The sequence below is a fragment of the Rhinolophus hipposideros genome (genome assembly GCF_964194185.1).
Source record: "Rhinolophus hipposideros genome assembly, chromosome: 3".
Lineage (NCBI taxonomy): Eukaryota > Metazoa > Chordata > Mammalia > Chiroptera > Rhinolophidae > Rhinolophus > Rhinolophus hipposideros.
The window spans coordinates 3,131,678-3,150,049 of NC_138049.1; the positions used below are offsets into that span (position 1 = coordinate 3,131,678).

The following is an 18,372-nucleotide window of genomic DNA, read 5'->3' on the forward strand; positions in this document are numbered from 1 at the left end:
GCGGAAAAGTTTATGGAGTGGGGTTTGACCCCATTTTCCTGCGTGGCTGCTTTGGGGCTCCCGCCACACTCCACTGACCAAGTAGCTGCGGTGGTCAAGCTGTGTATGTGCTCCCGGGCCAGACTTGTTGGGTGCCTTCTGTGCCCCGTTGTGTACTGTGATGGATGTCTCTCTGCTTCCCATTTTCCTGGTCTTTCCCAAAAGACAGTAATCCTGTCTGATGCGGGGTGGCCTCGTCTCCTGAGGTCATGATGTGCACTGACCTATTTCTCTTTGACGTGAAAGCCTGCAAGTATGGGGTGTGACGTGGTCAGTGTCTTGTGGAAACAGAAAGTTTATGAAGGGCGATTAGTGAGTAACATTCACTAATTGTTCCTTCCAGTATAGTCTTTATGTAATTAGTTATTTTGATGGTTTTATTGTGGGGAAAAAACAACACTTCATTGCACAGTAAAAATGACTTATTTGGTTATGGCAGAACTTAAGGAATTTGTAAAGCAGTTTGTAAAGCAGTTTGTAAAATTTGTAGAAATATGAAGAAGAATAGAAAAATATAAAGATACAATACGGACCAACAGAGCTTGTGCTAGGAGCACAAGAAACACTGACTGGTCCTTGTATTAATAGTATCTTTTAAAAATATCTTTATTAATATATAATTCACATGTCATACTACTCATCCATTTACACTGTTCAATCAGTAGTTTTTATATAGTCACAGATAAGTGCAACCTTCACTAGTGATTTTTGAACATGTTCATTACCTCAAAAAGACATTCCATTTTACCCTTCGCCTCTTTTATGCCTCATCCGCATGCATTTCCCAGTGCTAAGCAACAGCTAATCTTTCTTTTTCTATGGTCTTACCTATTCCAGACATTTCACATGAAAGAAATTATATCATATGTGGCTCTTTGTGCCTGCATCTTTCATTCCGTGTAATGTTTTCACAGTTTCTCCGTGTTATGTCATGTGTCATCACTGCACTCCTTTTTAATAGCCCAATGATACCCTGTTGTATAGATACACATACCACAGGTTTTTATCCGTGCATCAGCTGATAAACATTTGGCTTATTTCCACAGTTTGCCTAATGTGAATAGTGCTGCTTTAAACATTCGTGTACAATTTTTTGTTTGATTACCTGTTTACAGTTGTGTCGGTTATAAACTTCGGAGTAGATATGCTGGGTCATATGATAAATACACGTTTAATTTTTGAGGAATAGCCAAAGTAGTTGCACCATTTTTCATTCCCACCAGCAATGCACCTGGGTTCTAATTTCTCTACATCCTCACTGACACTGGTCATTACCTGACTTTTTCATACTGCTGTCGCAGTAGATGTGAGTGCTATCTCCGTGGGGTTTTGATTGGCATCTCTCTACTGACTAATGATCTCGAACATCCTTTCAAGTGCTTGTTGGCCATTTGTATATTTTTTCTGAAGAAATTTCTATTCAGATCCATTGACCGCTTTTTAATTGACTTCCTTGTCTTTTACTATTGAGTTCTAAGAGTCCTTCATATATTCTAGATACAACTCCCTTATCTGATACATGATTGGAAAATAGTTTCTCCCATATGTGGATTGTCCTTTCGCTTTCTTGGTAGTATCTTTTGAAGCACAAAATGTTTTAATTTTGATGAAGTCCAGTTATCTATTTTTGTGTTTTGTCGCTCATGCTTGTAGTGTCCTATCTAAGACGCCAAATCAGAGATGATGAAAATTTAGTGTTTTCTTCTAAGAGTTTTATAGCTTTAGTTTTTACATTTAGATTTTTGATTCATGCTACTTAATGGTTATGTATGGTGGAAGGGTCCAGCTTCATTCTTTGCGAGAGACTACCCAGCTTGACCAGCACCGTTTGTTGACAAGACTGTTTTTTCTCCTTTAATGGCCTTGTCAAAAACCAGTTGAGCATAAGCACAGATATTTTATTTCTGGGCTCTCAATGCTGTGCCATTAACATTTTTATATCTGTATAAAAATACAGATATTTTTATCTTAAAGTCAGTGCCACACTCTTGATTACTATCATTTTATAGCAAGTTTTGAAATCAGGAAGTGTGACTCCTCCAAATTTGTTCTTTTTCAGTATTTTTTGGTTGTTTTGGGTCCCTTGCAATTCCATATAAATTTAAGAAATCTGTTTGTCAATTTATACAAAGAATTCAGAATTTAGGTTCTGATAGGAATTGTGTTTAATTGGTAGACCAATTTGGGGACCAGTTTTAACAATAGTTGCTTCCAGTACGTGAATATGGGGTATTTTTCCATTTTGTATAGACATAAAATTGACTTTTGTATTTTGATCTCGTATCCTGAAACTTTGATGAAGTCATTGTTCTTAATAGTTTCTGAGTGGATTCTTTAGGGTTTTCTACATGCAGAATCATGTCATCTATGATTAGTGATAGTTTTACTTTCTTCTTTTCAATCTGGATGCCTTTTATTTTTCCTTGCATAATTGTCCGCCTGGGATCTCTAGTACAATGTTGAATAAAGGTGGAGAGCATGGACATCTGTCTTGTTGCTGAGCTTACAGGAGACTCATCTTGTCCTTCACTATTAAGTGTGATTGCTGTGGTATTTTTGTTTTGTTTGTTTGTTTGTTTGTAGATGACCTTTATCAGATTGAGGAAGTTCTATTCCTAGTTTTTTGAGTGTTTTAATCATAATTGGATTTCATATTTTATTAACCTCCATTTTCTCTGCATTTATTGAGATGATCATGTTTTTAAATTTTTATTTTATTGATATGGTGTATTTTATAAAATGATTTTCAGATGTTAAACTAACCTTGCATTCCTGTGATGAATGCCATTTCATTGTGGTATGTGATTTATATTGAAATTACTTTAAATTTAATAAAAAGTTAAGTAGAGTTGATATCTTTGGCATACAGAGTTTTCTCATATGAAAGTGTTGTCTTGTTTTCAATTTTTAAAAAATCTTTCTCAATTGAATATATTGACTTTGATCCACCATATTTGTTCAGCTGGTTTTTCAGGTTGTAGTCGTATATTTTCAAGAAAATCAGTCACTTATAATGCGTATAATGATAGCAGTGGTTCTGCTTTCTCAGCGTTTATACTTCTTCCTTTTTTTTCTTTTTAATGTATTTCGGTAGGACCCTAGGAACACTGTTGAAACAAAGCAGTGCAAGTGGATGTACTTTCCACAACATGTGTGCTTCTCATATTTCATCGCCATGTACATTTGTTGTAGGTGCCCAGCACATACTGTTTACAACTTAAAGGCTTTTCCTACTCCTAATTTGCTCAGTTTGCATTTGATTGTGTGTTGAATATTATCAAATTTGTGTAAACTATTCTGAACATGATATAGTTTTTCTTTCTTTAATCAATTAGAATAGGGAATTACATTAATTCGTTACTTGATGCTGTGCTACTCTTGCATTCCTAGGATGGATGAACCCTATTTAGTTGTAATGTAATCTTTACTTTTGGATTGGTGATTATTATGTGTTTTTGACTTTCTACAATTATGTAGAATTGTTACATTCATAAGATTGCTCAGGTTTTTTTTTTTCTATCTTTGGGTAGTATTGCTTTTGAGGTTATACTACACTTATAAAATGAATTGAGAAATGTTCTATTCTTTACTGTGGACTAATATGGCTTAAATAATAAATTATTTGTCCCTTCAAGGTTTGATATAATCACCTGTAAAACCATGTGGGTATTATTGAAGGATGGATCTAAGATTCTCGTTTCAATGTTGTCTGTAATATTGATCCCTACAAGTGTTGATTCATCCATTTTTGCTATACAATTTCTTGTGTATCTGTTACATTCTTATACGAGATAGCATCTGGAGTTCTAAAATGGTGAGCCAAAACCTGAATCTCTGTCCTCGTGGGGCTTCTGGTCTACTGGGGGAGCCAGACATTCATCAAATAGCATCATAAACATAAAATTGTAGTGATATAAAGGATTCTGAAGGAGCAGAACAGAGTGCTGTGGAAGTTCAGAATATAGACATGTGACCAGGGGAGGAAGCCGTGCGAGGGTTTCCTGAGGATGTGATTGACGGCAGGTCTGAGGGATGTGTGCAAGTCCAGCAGGCAAGGGAGCGGTGGGTGTGCTGCAGAGGAGGGAGGGGGCAGAGTGCTCTGGGCAGAGATCCCGGGGAAGGGCCAAGTCCAGGTCCTGTAGGGAGTTGTGCCCTTTAAGCTAGAAGGTGCAAGATCAGATTTGTGTTTTGAAAAGATAACCCGGGATTAGAGGACGCAAGAGGGGAATGAGGTTAGACTATTTTGAAAGGCTCTTGGATAATATAGATGAGATTTCTGATTTCCACTGAGCAAATCTGGGTGGTCTTTAAAATCCTAGGCTATTTCATGTAGTTCAGTGTTTCTCAGTGAGGGTGATACTGACATTTTGGGCAGAACTACTCGTCGGTCCACAGGATGGGCCTGAGCACAGCAGATGTGCAGCATCTTTCCCTTCTGAGAACTAAACACCAAGGGCAACCCACCACCACCTGGGCCTCCTGAGCTCTGTGGCCAGGTGGATCTGCTGCTAATTGACAAGTAGTGAATGAGACTTTTAAATTAAATTTTACAAATTTCTAGGTACTTTATTTTTATTTTTTATTTTTTTTATCTCAGAAAACATAGACTTTATTTTTTTTTATTTTTTTTATAGTTTTATTTTATTTTATTTTATTTTTACATCCCTCACACCGTGAACCCCCCTCCCCCCATCCACCACCACCCCGACCTCACACCAAGCCATCACATTATACACATAAAATTATAGTTGGCATTCATTTCTGATCTGTACTTTTATTTGCTCATCTATAATGCATGTAATGAAGGTCTCTCTCTCCCTCTCCCTCTCCCCCTCTCCCTCTCTCCCCCCTTACTTCCCTTCCTCCTCTTTCTATCCTCTCCCCCCAACCCCAGTAGCTTGCCTTAACTTTGTTATTCGGGATGCTTTGGTATACACAAGAAAACATCAAGTACCTAACTCAAGTTAGCCTGAGAGAATAAAGGGGTAATTTCCTGGCTCATATCACTCAAAAACCCTTGACTCAGTAGAGTTTCTGTAATTACTGGACCAGGGGGCTCACATTATATTTTCAGGAATACGTCCTTCTTTGTTTGTTCAGCTCACCTCTGTATGGTCCTTGTCCTCAGATGGTCCCTTCCTACACTATGGCAAAGCCAGCCCTGCCAGCATTGTTTAATTAGTAAATGACTAGTATCTGTTTCATCACCCACTTCACTAACAGATTAAAAAGACAGCATATGAGGTCTTACAATGAAGTTTGCGAACTTGCCCCCGTGCGCTTACATTGGCAGCCCTGTACAAACAGCCCAGTAAGATTCATAACCTTGATAAATCAGTGTTTCATAGCTGTGTTCGTGTCGACATGTGACAGTGTCTTGCTGAGTGGTGTTCATTATTGTTGCGTGTTTTTGTGTGCCGTCACAAGAATGTCAGCTTGAATTAGAGCAAAGAGCAAATGTTAAATTTCTTGTTACACTTGGCACGAGTGCAAGAGAAATCGGGGATATGTTAGCCCAAGCTTATCGGGATAATGCCATGAAGAAAATGGCAGTGTACAAATGGATTAAATGTTTTTTTGAGGGGAGAGAACACGTCACTGATGAAGAAAGTTCAGGGCGGCCAGTAACAATGAGAACTGATGAAAACATTGCAAAAATTCATCTAATTGTGTGTCAAAATTGTTAGCTAACTGAAAATCACAGCAGACCAAGAAAACATCGATAGAGAAACAGGAAAATTTTGGCATAAGAAAGGTGTGTGCAAAAATGGTCCCAAAGGAGCTCACTGATGAACAAAAGTGAGAGTCAAAGTTTGCCATGATCTGTTGGAGAGGCAAGATGATGTTTTGGGCCGTGTTATCACTGGTGATGAAACCTGGGTGTACCCATATGATCCTGAAACAAAGTGTTAAAGTACACAATGGAAGTCAGACAATTCTCCATGACCAAAAAGTTCCGTCAGTCCAAATCAAGAGTAAAAATGATGTTGCTAACCTTTTTTTGATATCAGAGGGATTATTCGTTATGAATTTGTACCGACTGGACAAACAGTTAACCAGGTTGACTATTTGGAAGTGCTGAAAAGGCTGCATGAAAAAGTTAGAGGAAAATGACCTGAACTTTTCACCAACAATGCATGGCTCTTGCATCACGACAATGCACCAGCTCACACGGCACTGTCTGTGAGGGAGTTTTTAGCCAGTAAACAAATAACTATTGGAACACACTCCCTACTCACCTGATTTGGCCCCCAATGACTTCTTTCTTTACCCGAAAAGAAAGGAAATATTGAAAAGAAGACATTTTGATGACATGAAGGGTAATATGATGACAGCTCTAATGGCCATTCCAGAAAAACAGTTCCAAAATTTCTTTGAAGGGTGGACTAGGTGTTGGCGTCAGTGCTTAGCTTCCCAACGGAAGTATTTCAAAGGTGACTGTAGTGATATTCAGCAATGAGGTGTGTAGCACTTTTTCTAGAATGAGTTCGTGAACTTAATTGTCAGACCTCATACTCTACTTCCTCCTTGTTTTTTACTATGTCTACCTGCTAACCTTATATATTTTTGACATAAGCAGATATTTTAGATTTTTTAATTGACTTTTTAATATTACATCTGTAATTTCTTAGCTATCATTTACTAACAAATTTTACAGTTTCATTATAGTTTTAGTGGTTGCTTTGCTCATCACTCCTTCTCGTACCCCAAGTCTTCTCAGGCTTTTTTGACTTTATCTTCTTGTTTGTTTTTGCTTGAGAGCATCTCCCTTCCAGAATAGTTCAAAGGTAGTAATTCTCTGAATACCATGTACTTCTGAAATATCTTTATTTTGCTTTATGATTGGATGCTAGTTTGAACTGGTAAAGAATTTTACCAAGTTTTCTACAGAAATTTGAAGATATATTTCCACTGAATTTTAAATCCCCTATTGCTATCAAGGATTGTCTACTACTTACAAATCTCTCTGTCTCTGTCTCTGTCTCTGTCTCTGTCTCTGTCTCTGTCTCTCTCTCTCTCTCTCTCTCTCTCTCACACACACACACACACACACACACACACACATTCTCTCCCTCTCTCTCTGTGTAGAGAGGAAAAGGCTTTTAGAAGTACCTTCTGATGCTTGGAGTTCATAAATATTACCAAAATATGTTTAGGATTTCCTTATTAATTCATTTTCAGCCTATGAGTGTCAATTCAAACTGAAAGCTTAATATTTGGGGAGAATGAAAAGGTAAACAAGTTTAGAGTCACTCATCTTAAAACAGAAGCCTTTGTTACTACCTATAATTATTTTTCAGTTTTGTTTTTCTTGATCTTTCAATGTATTCAGTAACATTATCACCAAACAGTGAAACTTTTGCTCTTCAAATATGTATACTATCATCTTTTTTTTACCTGATTTTGTGTTATGAATTATGATAACTTGTCTTTGTCTTGTTTTTACTTTAATGTCTTAACATTAATGGAATGATTCTGCTATTTTACTATTTGTTGTGATGTAGACATTTGTTTCCAGGAACATTTTATGAAGAGACATATTCTTCTATTCCATTTTACTACAGTTTTTATCCTGAATGATTGTTGAATTTTATTACATATATTTTGACAACTGTAATATAATTTATTCCTATGTTTGATTTGCTAATAGTTTTTTATGATTTTTCTTCTGTTTCCAAGAAAATTGGTCTGTTATTTTTCTTTGTTATAGAATCTTTGCCAATTTTCAATATCAATGGTATAGCAGAGGTTGTAAAAATAACTGGACTTAGAAAAGTTTAAATTGGATGGGAATTTATTTGTTGAATATTCTTAAATAATTCGTATTTGAAATCATTTGGGCCTGATGCCTTTTCTGGGGATAATTCTTTGACAGTTTTTCTATTTTGTCTACAGTTCTGGTTCTATTTTGACTTTTCAGCTCCTAAATTCATTTCCCTTTTCTAGAAAATTGTTCATTTTATCCAGATTTTTACAATTATTAGCATCAATATGTGCCAAAGTATTAAGCAGCTAACATGGCCCTGGACACTAGAAATGCAACTTCTGCGGCATGTAATTAATCGTTAATAGTACAAGATTATCATTATTATTTACTAATTCAAGACCTCATGAATTTGCCAAGTTAATGGGTGATTCCTCTTTGTTTGCCAACAACACAGTCCCATCGCTTCCTCCCTACCTGTAGGCCGTTGTCCCTTACTCAGGTATCAATTGCGAGTTCTTAGGTGAAGGAGAAATGACATGTCACCTGAGGTTGGCAGACATGTTTGTAAAGGGCCACATATGCCTCATGGGCCATGCTTCACGAGCCATACTCTATCACACTACTCACCTCTGCCCATGCAGCACCATAAACAGTACATGAAGGAGCAGTACGTGCAATACCACGGCTCTGTCTCGCTCAGACGTGATTCACGAAAGCCCGCCATGGGCGGGATGTGGCCTGTGGGCTCCAGTTAGTCGAGCTCTCTTCCGGGCCCGTCCTCAGCATTTGGAATCCTGTGCAGAAAAGAAGAACTTTCTGCTGTCACCGAGCTCACAGGCTGACGGGGGATGAGTAAGCTGGAAGCTCTGATCCTCTGACATCCACTTAGTCACTCAGCCCCTGCATAGTAGGCACAGCCAGGGTTTGCTGAGTGAATGAATGCAGTTACACTCGCAGTGAAGATAAGCATACATGCTGAGACTGAACCAGGACACCGCACAGGCTGCCTGACCCACCTGAGTTCTCTTCATGAATCTGTAAGGCAGATTAAATGAGTTTCTAGAGTTTCCTATGGCCCAAGTGGCCCTTGGCCCTCCTGCACAGGCTTCGTGATGCCTGTTATTCTCTGAGGAATGATTGATTCATGTCTGTCACCTGGAGGGTTGAGGTTGCCAGACTCCTCAATATAAGTAAATACAGTATTTACAAGATAACCGCAGTCCCACCCCACTGGGGACGGTGGGTGTGTTAGGCATTAAAGAAATGCTTATCAAAAGAAATTGATAAAGAAAAGAATGATGAAATGAATGCAGTTTCCCATTCAGAAATGGAAAAGCATATTTATAATAAAACCGTAGGCTATTGGAACAGCTGGGATGAGTTCAAATTTACTAGCTATGTGATTGTAGACAAGTTACTTCTCTGTGCCTCACTTTCCCTAATACTATGTAAAGTGGAGATGAACATTTTTCCTGACATCAGATTGTTATTGTGAGGATTCAGAGGAATTAATGCACATAAAGTGTGTAAGAAATGTCTGATGTGTACTGAGCTCTTCTTAATAATTGTTACACTTTAATATTAGATAGTGCAGCAAATAAAATGCAGCTAATGTAAATATGAACACTATATGTCTCATTAGGGGCTCTATTTCATATTTTTTACAGCTGGCATGCCACACACCAACCACTCAGAATGGAAGCCACCCTGAGAGCAAACAGAGGCTCAGATGAGGGTGTTGGGGGGCTGGGACACCCTCATCCCAGCTGGGAGGTCTGGAAGCCAGGTCTGGGTGGGAGGAAGCCCCTTAGGGACTCAGGCCACTGGCTGTTTTCCAGCCCTTACGGAAGCATTGTAGTACACTTGCCCCTTAACGACACAGATTTGAACTGCGCAGGTCCACTTAAACACAGATTGTTTTCAGTAAACATCTGACCTATTTTCTATCCACGACTGGGCGTCCGCAGACACAGAGGGATGACCGCACGTGTTGGTCTACACCGTTTTATAGGGGGCGTGAGCTTCCGTGGATTTTGGTATCTGCAGGGGATCCTGGAACCCTTTCTCCGCAGATACCCATGGACACCGGGGTTTTTGGGGGAATCAAAAGTTAATACATCGCTGTCTACTGTTTTGGGGGTCGGTTCAAAGGTCAAGTGGATTTTACCATCCAGCATCGTGGCATGGATGGTTTCTCCCACTGTTGGTACAGTAACAGTGGCTTATGTGTAGTGTCGTACCTATATTCCTTTACTCATTTAGTTATAACACTGATTTCCTACCGAATTAGAGAGTCGCTGAAGTTAACATTTCTTTCTGATAAAGTAAACTTTGCATTTCTCCTTGGCTTACTCTTCTTTTATGGTTTGTTTTTAGATATATGCAAAAAACCTGGTGAACGCAGATCGTTGTGCACTTTTCCAGGTCGACCATAAGAACAAGGAGCTGTATTCAGACCTCTTTGATATTGGAGAGGAGAAGGAAGGAAAACCTATCTTCAAGAAGACCAAAGAGATAAGGTACAGCCGGAGTAGACGCCGTGCGCTGTGACGGCAGCCGTGCAGGTGTTCTGTTACCCACTTCTCTGTGCCTGTTCACAGGAGTGCTGACAGTACTTGTCATACTGTGATATCATTCCCACCAGGACCCGCCTCCTGAAGGTAGTACTTCTGGGAATGACATTGCAGTGCCAGCGAAACCGCGCCTAGGAGGCTTTGGCGTCACTCCTGGAAATGCCGTCTTCCGGAGGCGGTCCTTTTGGAAATCATGTTGGAAAACCTTACTAGTGCTTCCCAGGTAGGTAAAGGTGTGCCCGCCTGGCGTCGGCAGGTTTTCCTGGGTCTAGGAGCAGGGTGTGCTTCTGCGGTCCGGCGCCCGGGCCTCCCAGCCAGCGGACCTGTCTCAGTCCAGGCCGCGGGGGGAACTCGCCGGCTGGACTTGGTCATGTCAGCACGTTATTCTGTAACTGAGCAATGGTTGAATCAGTCACGTACCACACTTCTGTTGCATCTCAAAAGAAAGCCTTCTTCGTTCTCTACGTGGCGTCTTTTGTTACTTGAAGGAACAGAACGGAGTTTGCTCAGCTGGTGGAGGCATGGTGGCTCCATCAGGTCACAGTCGGAACGCCTGCAAGGGACACTGTCACAGAACTTTTAAGAATCCAGCTTAACATTCAAAAATGGAATTTCTTTTAGACATTGGCATTCCTTTTGTTTTATATGTCTTGTTGAACTATTTTCCACATAACGCTCTAAAATGTTGTAGTTACAGCAGTCTAGTGAAGCACTCTTCCTTATGCATTCATTAAGACTTGCTCTTCGTTCAGGCCTCTGTCCTGTGAAGGAGTAACCAGGTGTGATGTGGTCCCCTAGAGCCGGGTCTCCCCACTGCCGCCCACTGGGCACTTCCTGTTCCAGCAGCCTAGGCTGATAGACCCTGCAGGTCACACTCACCGAGCTCTGACTCACAGACATTATTTAGTTGTTTTGCCTTAGTTACTCTGTTTTGGGTTGGTTGGTGTTTTAGATCTCAGTAAATCAGTCAGGATAGAGTCATATGGGTCACACAGGTCAAGCCCTTTCTCTTGCTGAAGGTCAAGTGCTCCCTCACAGGGCTGGTGTTGATCTCCTTTGGAAGATAATACCTGGGAGCCCGTGTTCACAAGCCTGGGCAAAGCAGTGAGGGGAAGGTGGCTGACTGGAGCTCTCTGAGCTGAGTGCTTGATGCCAACCATTTGTGTAAGGACAGAGAGCTGGAGTGGTTCCAGCCAGACTGTCCTCACACCAAGAAACCACGCACAGATCGTGCAGTGGGTGCTGTGACTGCTCATGGCACTCCACCTTCTTGCATTCATGTCGTTCAAAGCACAGGGAGAGCAGGATGACAGCATCCTTGATTGTATGCAACGCTAGGTTCAGTTTTTAGAGTTTGTATCAATTCCCTTTCGAATTTCCCTTAGGGAAAACCCTTAGGCTGGAGCTTCATTTCAGTAATGATTATCTCCTATAATGTTGAAAATGTAGTATTATGGATGTTACTTTCCAGCTGTTGAACTGTGTAGATATTGTGGATTTTAGACATCTTTTCTTAACTAAATTTCAAAATGAATGCATGGGTGATAATAATATTGTAATGAAAATCTATAAATATGAGAGAATATTTCTAATAGAAAATGCTGATACTAGATATCAAAACTGAATTATGTTCAGATAATGCTTGTGTTTTGACTTTTTAAATTTAGCAAGTTAAAGAAGTAAAAATACTAGAAGTTGTAAATTGTGTTATTTTTTATATAGTATTTGTGTTGCAAATGCCTTAAAATTCCGGTCCTGTGTAGTCTCTGAAGACCAGACATGACCTGTGAATTTGGTTATGTTTGTGGTAGAAAGTACACCGGTCCAGACCTGCATTCTTGTTTTTATTGTGCCACTAACATTTTAGGAATTTAAGCAAGTTGCTGAACTCATAAGGGCCTCAGTTCATACCACAGTGAGAATTAATTACAAAAACTTATGTTGAAGCATATTGTAAATTATAAGGTACTTTGCAAACACAAAGATAACTGGTCAGTGCAGGACAATGCTAATTTTTCAATTTCAATTTGTGATTCAGGATAATTTATATATTGTGAATTACATCTTAAAACAGAGGTCCCAAGTGATTTCTGTGAGATGATTCTCTGCTTTACATTTGTGTATTTTATAATAATAAGGTGATTTAGAGTATGTAAGTGTAAAGTTAATGCAAGCATTTAAAAATGCAACAATGCTTTTTCATTCAGTATGTGGTGGCAGTGAAATGTTTCGAGTTATTTTACTACATCTTTGTTTTAATTACCATGTCCCTGTCTTTTATACGTGCAGATTTTCAATTGAGAAAGGAATTGCTGGTCAAGTAGCAAGAACAGGGGAAGTCCTGAACATTCCAGATGCCTATGCAGACCCACGCTTCAACAGGTAAAAAGTAATGCACGTCCTCCACTCCTTTCTCGCTTCCTGTCTCGCTCAGCCGAAACCTCAGTGGTGGAGCCCCAATTCCCCGAGGCCCAGCTCAACCCATTCCTTCCTCCTTGGTGCTGTTATACTTGCTTTAAACCGACTCTCTTAGGAGTCAGTGTTTTCAGAGATTTATAAAATGACAGATGCTAAACCATTTGTGATATCCAGCTCTAGGAGTTTAAAATATCATAAAAGCAACTAAAAAGCAAGAGTTTAAATTTATAAAGCTGCTTTTTCTTATTATAGTGGCATCATTTGTCCTGAGCATATTCTCCATCGAGCCATGTTGGAAAAGGCTATAGCACATAGTGATAAACGTACTTATTTTTGAATCCCTGTTCTGTTATTTATTAGTTCTAGAGTGACCTGGAGTAACTTACTTCATGTCTCTGAGCCTTAGTTTCCTCATCTTTAAAATGGGTACGGCAATGCCTATTTTGTAGTTGTTTTTTTTTTTTTTTAAGATTAGACAAAATATCCATAAAATGTCTGTCGACGTGACACATAAAGTGGGAACACATAAAGTTGCAGCTCTCATAAGATATTATGAAAGTTGGATTTGGATGGCTTACAGAGATTTTGTTTTGTTTTGAATTTCTTTGGAGAACTAGAAACCAAATTATATAAATGTGATTTCAATAAATCTCTAGAAATTGAGTCTTAAGATTAATGCCATGACTCTTAGGGAGTAGTAGTTGAGATACTTTGACCACAGTATCCAGTTACTTCAAACATCTGGTTTATTTTAAGATATAGTTAAATTACATAAGTAATAGGAAGTTTTATCAGGTATTTGATTGATGTCAGATGTACGCATGTTGTATATAAAAACAGATATGTTCTAGTAATATGTTTTATCAGTAAAGAACATGCTGAAAATATCAGGGTTTTTTTTCCTTTTTGAAAAAACGAACTTCTTATTTTAGTGCTTAAATATTAAAAATATTTATATATCCTTACGTAAAACCTATATATAAAAATGTATGGGTCAACTATTAGATCCATACCTATGATAAGAACCTGAAAAGGCAAGTAGCAGACTGTGAGAAAATATTTACAAAACATATCTGACAAAATACTTGTATCTGGAATATATATGCAACTCTTCCAGCATAAGACAACTCAATTTAGTAAATATGGCACAAGATTTTAGCAGACACTTCACAGCAGAGAATACATGAATGGCCATTAAACATATCACAAGATATTTGACGTGAGAGAAATGTAAATTTAATTGACAATGACACACTGCTACACACCAACCTGAATGGCTAAAGTTTTAAAAGATCGACACTAGCAAGAGTTGGCAGGGATGTGGGGAAACCAGGCTGCTCATACTTTGCCTATGACAGCGTGTCGTGGTACAACCACTTTGGCAAACGGTTTCTCAGTTTCTTGTAAATTTAAGCACACACTTGCTGTACTCAGTCAGCGCAACTCCTAAGTTTCTCTCCACAGAAAATGCTAACGTGTCAGCACAAAGACGTGTGCAAACCTTCAAAGCAGCATGATTCACAATTGCCCCAAATTGGCTGTTACCAAATAATGATGTCCGTTACCTGGTGAGTGGGTAAATAAAGTGTGACGCATCCACACCATAGATACTGCGCAGCCATCACAAGGCCCGAGCCCTGGCACCAGCAGCGTGGCTGTGCCTCAAAACACCAGTGTCAGGGGAAGGAGCCAGGCTCCAGACTGCCACCCAGCTGGTTCCCTTTCGCTCGCTCTATGGTGGCTCCTGTGGAACTGGTCTTGTTTGCACAACCTGTTTCCTGTGAATCAGTCAGTGAGCCTTTCCTAGTAAGGATCAGATAGTAAGTGCTGTAAAGCCAGGTTGGGCCGTCTGTCTTTGCTGCAGGGTGGTGGCAGTTCCTGAAGGACCAAGGTGGTTGTGCTCCATCAAAGCTCTGTGTAAAAACAGGAGAGGCTGGTGTGGCCGAAGGGTAGTTTGCTGACCCCTGCTCTGAGTTTTTAAGGGATCATTCTCATTTAGGTTTGGGAAGCAAGTTACATCGCTCATAAAGAAACCCACATTCAAAGGAACATACTAGTTTCCCGAATTTATGATATTCCTCTCTGAATTCACAGCTGTATTTTCTTAGTAATGCTGGAACTCAAGCCATACAAGCTGAAAGCCTCCTAGACACGGTTCTGAAAAACTCTCTTGAAAACAAAAGAACAAATTGGTTAGAATATTTTTGAAAAGGTTTTAATAAAACACTTTCAAATGTCACATCATCCTGAATGTGGAAGCTGACAGTTCCACGACAGTGTCTGTAATAGAAGCACGTAAATCACAAACTGAGTTGAGGTTGATGATCGGACGTGTGGCTCATCTCCTTCTGGTTTTCCCTTTCGTGGTGCTCGTTCCCGACGCTTCGCGCAGGGAGGTGGACCTGTACACGGGCTACACCACCCGCAACATACTGTGCATGCCCATCGTGAGCCGGGGCAGCGTGATCGGGGTGGTGCAGATGGTGAACAAGATCAGCGGCAGTGCCTTCTCCAAAACAGACGAGAACAACTTCAAGATGTTCGCCGTCTTCTGCGCGCTAGCCTTACACTGTGCCAACGTGAGTGACAGTCCCCCCTGCCCTTCCTCCCTGCTCGATGGTGATGTTAAAGCCTGTAAGCCAAGGAGTTTCAGTTTTCTCCTCCCATGTGTAAGATGCCTTCGTAAACCAAAAACAGTGGTTCCTGGTGGCACGCATTTTAGAAAATGCCTTAAAATGCACTGCAAGAAATCAAATCTCCTAGCGTGAATTTGTAGAAAAGAAATGTGAAGTTAAATAAAGGTAAAATGTTCAAGCATAAGGTTTCTATTTCATAATACCTACTGAAATGAATAAGGAGAATGTCTTCTAAACCCTGCTTGCTTGTCATCTGTACCTTATTTGGGATTCTGGTACAAAAGTAGTAATGACTCATAGCACCAACCAGAATGTTTCTTTGTGAGGAAACGTGAGGCAGCTGCTTAGCACATTTGTCAGATGTGTTATAGGTGTTACTCATTTAATCCTCACTGCGGTCCGACCCTGTTTACTGAATAATAAAGTGAGCTTCTGTTTATTTTATGAAGTCTCATTTTCAGGTAGTTGGATTTATCATCGTTTAGATTTTAAACGAGTTGAACATTTCGTGTTCTCTAAACTCTAGTAATCATCTAGTGACATTACTGGAATTTTGAAGTTAGGGAAAATTTTATTAACCTTTTTATTAAGCTCATTCAATATAAGGGGTAGTTACCACCTTAATAATTTAGAGGAATTGCCTTTTTGGGAATAGAACCAAGTTCCACAGGTTGGGAACAGCCGAGCGATGACTACAAACAAAAATGGCAAAAAATAGCATCTAGTGATTAGAGATAACCATTTGTAACTCAGCACCCATCCTCCCTTTTTGTCACCATGGGGCCCTCTTTTGGGGACATTTGTTGTTACGTATCTCATTGGAAATAAACTAATACAATTGTCAAATTTTTTTTTTGCTTCAAACATTAAAAGTTGCAAAGAAGGTAATTTCCAGTATATTCTGTTTGTTGATTTGCATCATTGTTTAAATGAATCCAGTAGACTCTAGGTGCTGTAGTGTCTTGATACCTGTATAGTGCATTTAAAAAATACAATGACAGGCTCTTCTGATTGGAAGCTTTAGCATCATTCTTTTCTCTCTCCGAACATGTATTTCTCTCTGCGAACATGTATTCCACAAAAGTTTATTCTAATATAATATATGTACAGTTTAAAGTATTTTATTAATTACCCTGATAATATTCTAAAACAGACATTCATAATGTGTTAAGAATTAATTTTAGGTTGTGGTAGTATATATGTGGTAGTATACAGTTATATTAGTATATTACATGAGTCTTCTACATGTGATCAAAGCAACCATGTTATGAAATTTTGATAATTATCAAAATTAAAAAGTACAAGTGATTGGAAACTATTATTTCTTAATAAGATGGCTATGGCTTAAAATAAAAATAGTTAATATACCCATTCATAAATATTATCTATTGTTAGAATGAAACTAGGTTTAGCATAAGATATTTACACTTTTTTATTTTGAAAAGAATTTCAGACAGAAAGCAAAAGTGCAAAAATAGAACAGAGAATTCCCTCATACCTTTACCCATGTGCCCCAGATGTTAATATGTCACCATTTTTGCTTGGATAATTCTTTCTTTCTTTCTCCTCACACTCTTTCTCATTCTAGAGACCATCTTTCTCTGATATATTTGAGAATGTTTCAGACAAAACGTCTTATAACCACTAAATACTTCAGTTTCCATTGTCCAGAAACAAGGACATCATCTTATTTTTCTACTGCATAATTTAAAGAATGGAGAAATTCACATCGGTACTATAAGCGTTTGTTAGGGCTGCAGTAACAGATACCACAGGCTGGGTGAGTTAAACAACAGTCTGCTGAGGCCTCTCTCCTGGGCTTGGAAGCGACCTCCTTCTCTGAGTCTTCACACAGTCGATCCTCATGCATGTCTGTTTTCTGATCCCTTCATATACGGACTCTGGTTCTGTTGGATCAGGGCCCGTCCTGTTGACCTCATTCTCCCTTAATTACCTCTTTTAAGGCCCATCTATAATTACGATCACATTCTGAGGTGCTGGGGGTTTCAACATCTGAATTTGGGGGCACAGTTCAGCCCCGAGCAGGCAGTAGGCACTTTAATCCCTAGGCCTCTTCCGTCTCCTTTAATCTGGGACCATTCCTTACCCTTTGTCTTTCATGGCCTGGGTATTTTTGAAGCATATAGTCCAGTTCTTTTACAGAGTGTTCTTAATTTGGTTTTGTCTGGTGTTTCCTCGTGACTATTTTAAAGGTACAGGTTTGCAGGCATATCACAGAGTGATGTATTGTCATTACATCCCCTGCAGGCAGGCACGTCCCATTTGTGGTAATGGTAACTCTTCTCACCCGGTTAGGGCGGTGGCTGCCAGGGTCCTTCACTGCACCTGCCCCCCTTTTTCCACGCTTTTAGGAAAGAGTTCACACATAAGTCTCTATATCCATACTCTTTCTCCCTCTGAGGTCCATAGTTATACCTACAATCTAACACCACACAGTTCCTTCTAGCAGCTCATTTCCGTCTGTGGAACTTTGTTCTTTGACATTGAGACAGCTAGCTCCCACGATCAGCGTCAATTTTGTGCCTACTTGTTCTTTCTGTGTTTAAGGAAGCCATAAGAATTGCTTTTATTCATTAGTAGATGGGAGCAGGAAGAGTTTTAGTACAGAAGTTTTGTTTGATTGTTTGCTTGTTTTAGTTTCAGGTGCACAAAACAACATAGTGATTAGACATTTGCACGCCTCACACAGTGGTCCCCCCAATGAGTCTAGTACCCAGGTGACACCGTACAGAGCTGTGACAGTGCTAGTGACTAGATTCCTTATGCTGAGCTTTACATCACTGTGTATGTCAGCTATAATTAAAACAAATATATAGTAGTTTTTCTTAAAGTGAACCCCACCTGAGCTAAGATGCCAAAAAATACTGATTGTTCCATCACCGAAAATTATTTTCAATCATCTATTCGCTGAAAATTTATTTAGGTCTATCTCTTTAATATTTTGTGGAAACTTTAGAAAACACTACTAGACCTCATT

At 39.3% G+C, this 18,372-nt stretch overlaps 1 protein-coding gene across 5 annotated transcripts in view; it reads left to right on the plus strand.

Moving 5' to 3' along the window:
- The window catches only part of PDE10A (phosphodiesterase 10A), a 470,871-nt gene that overhangs the window by 398,015 nt on the left and 54,484 nt on the right, over positions 1 to 18,372 (plus strand). For 4 of the 5 annotated variants that reach the window (XM_081045170.1, XM_081045167.1, XM_081045166.1 and 1 more), the window contains 3 exons: positions 10,124 to 10,266; positions 12,610 to 12,702; positions 15,131 to 15,317. In XM_081045170.1, coding sequence (XP_080901296.1) covers positions 10,124 to 10,266; positions 12,610 to 12,702; positions 15,131 to 15,317 — 423 coding nt within the window. The remainder of the gene's footprint in view (positions 1 to 10,123; positions 10,267 to 12,609; positions 12,703 to 15,130; positions 15,318 to 18,372) is intronic. The other variant, XM_081045168.1, reaches the window with a different exon arrangement.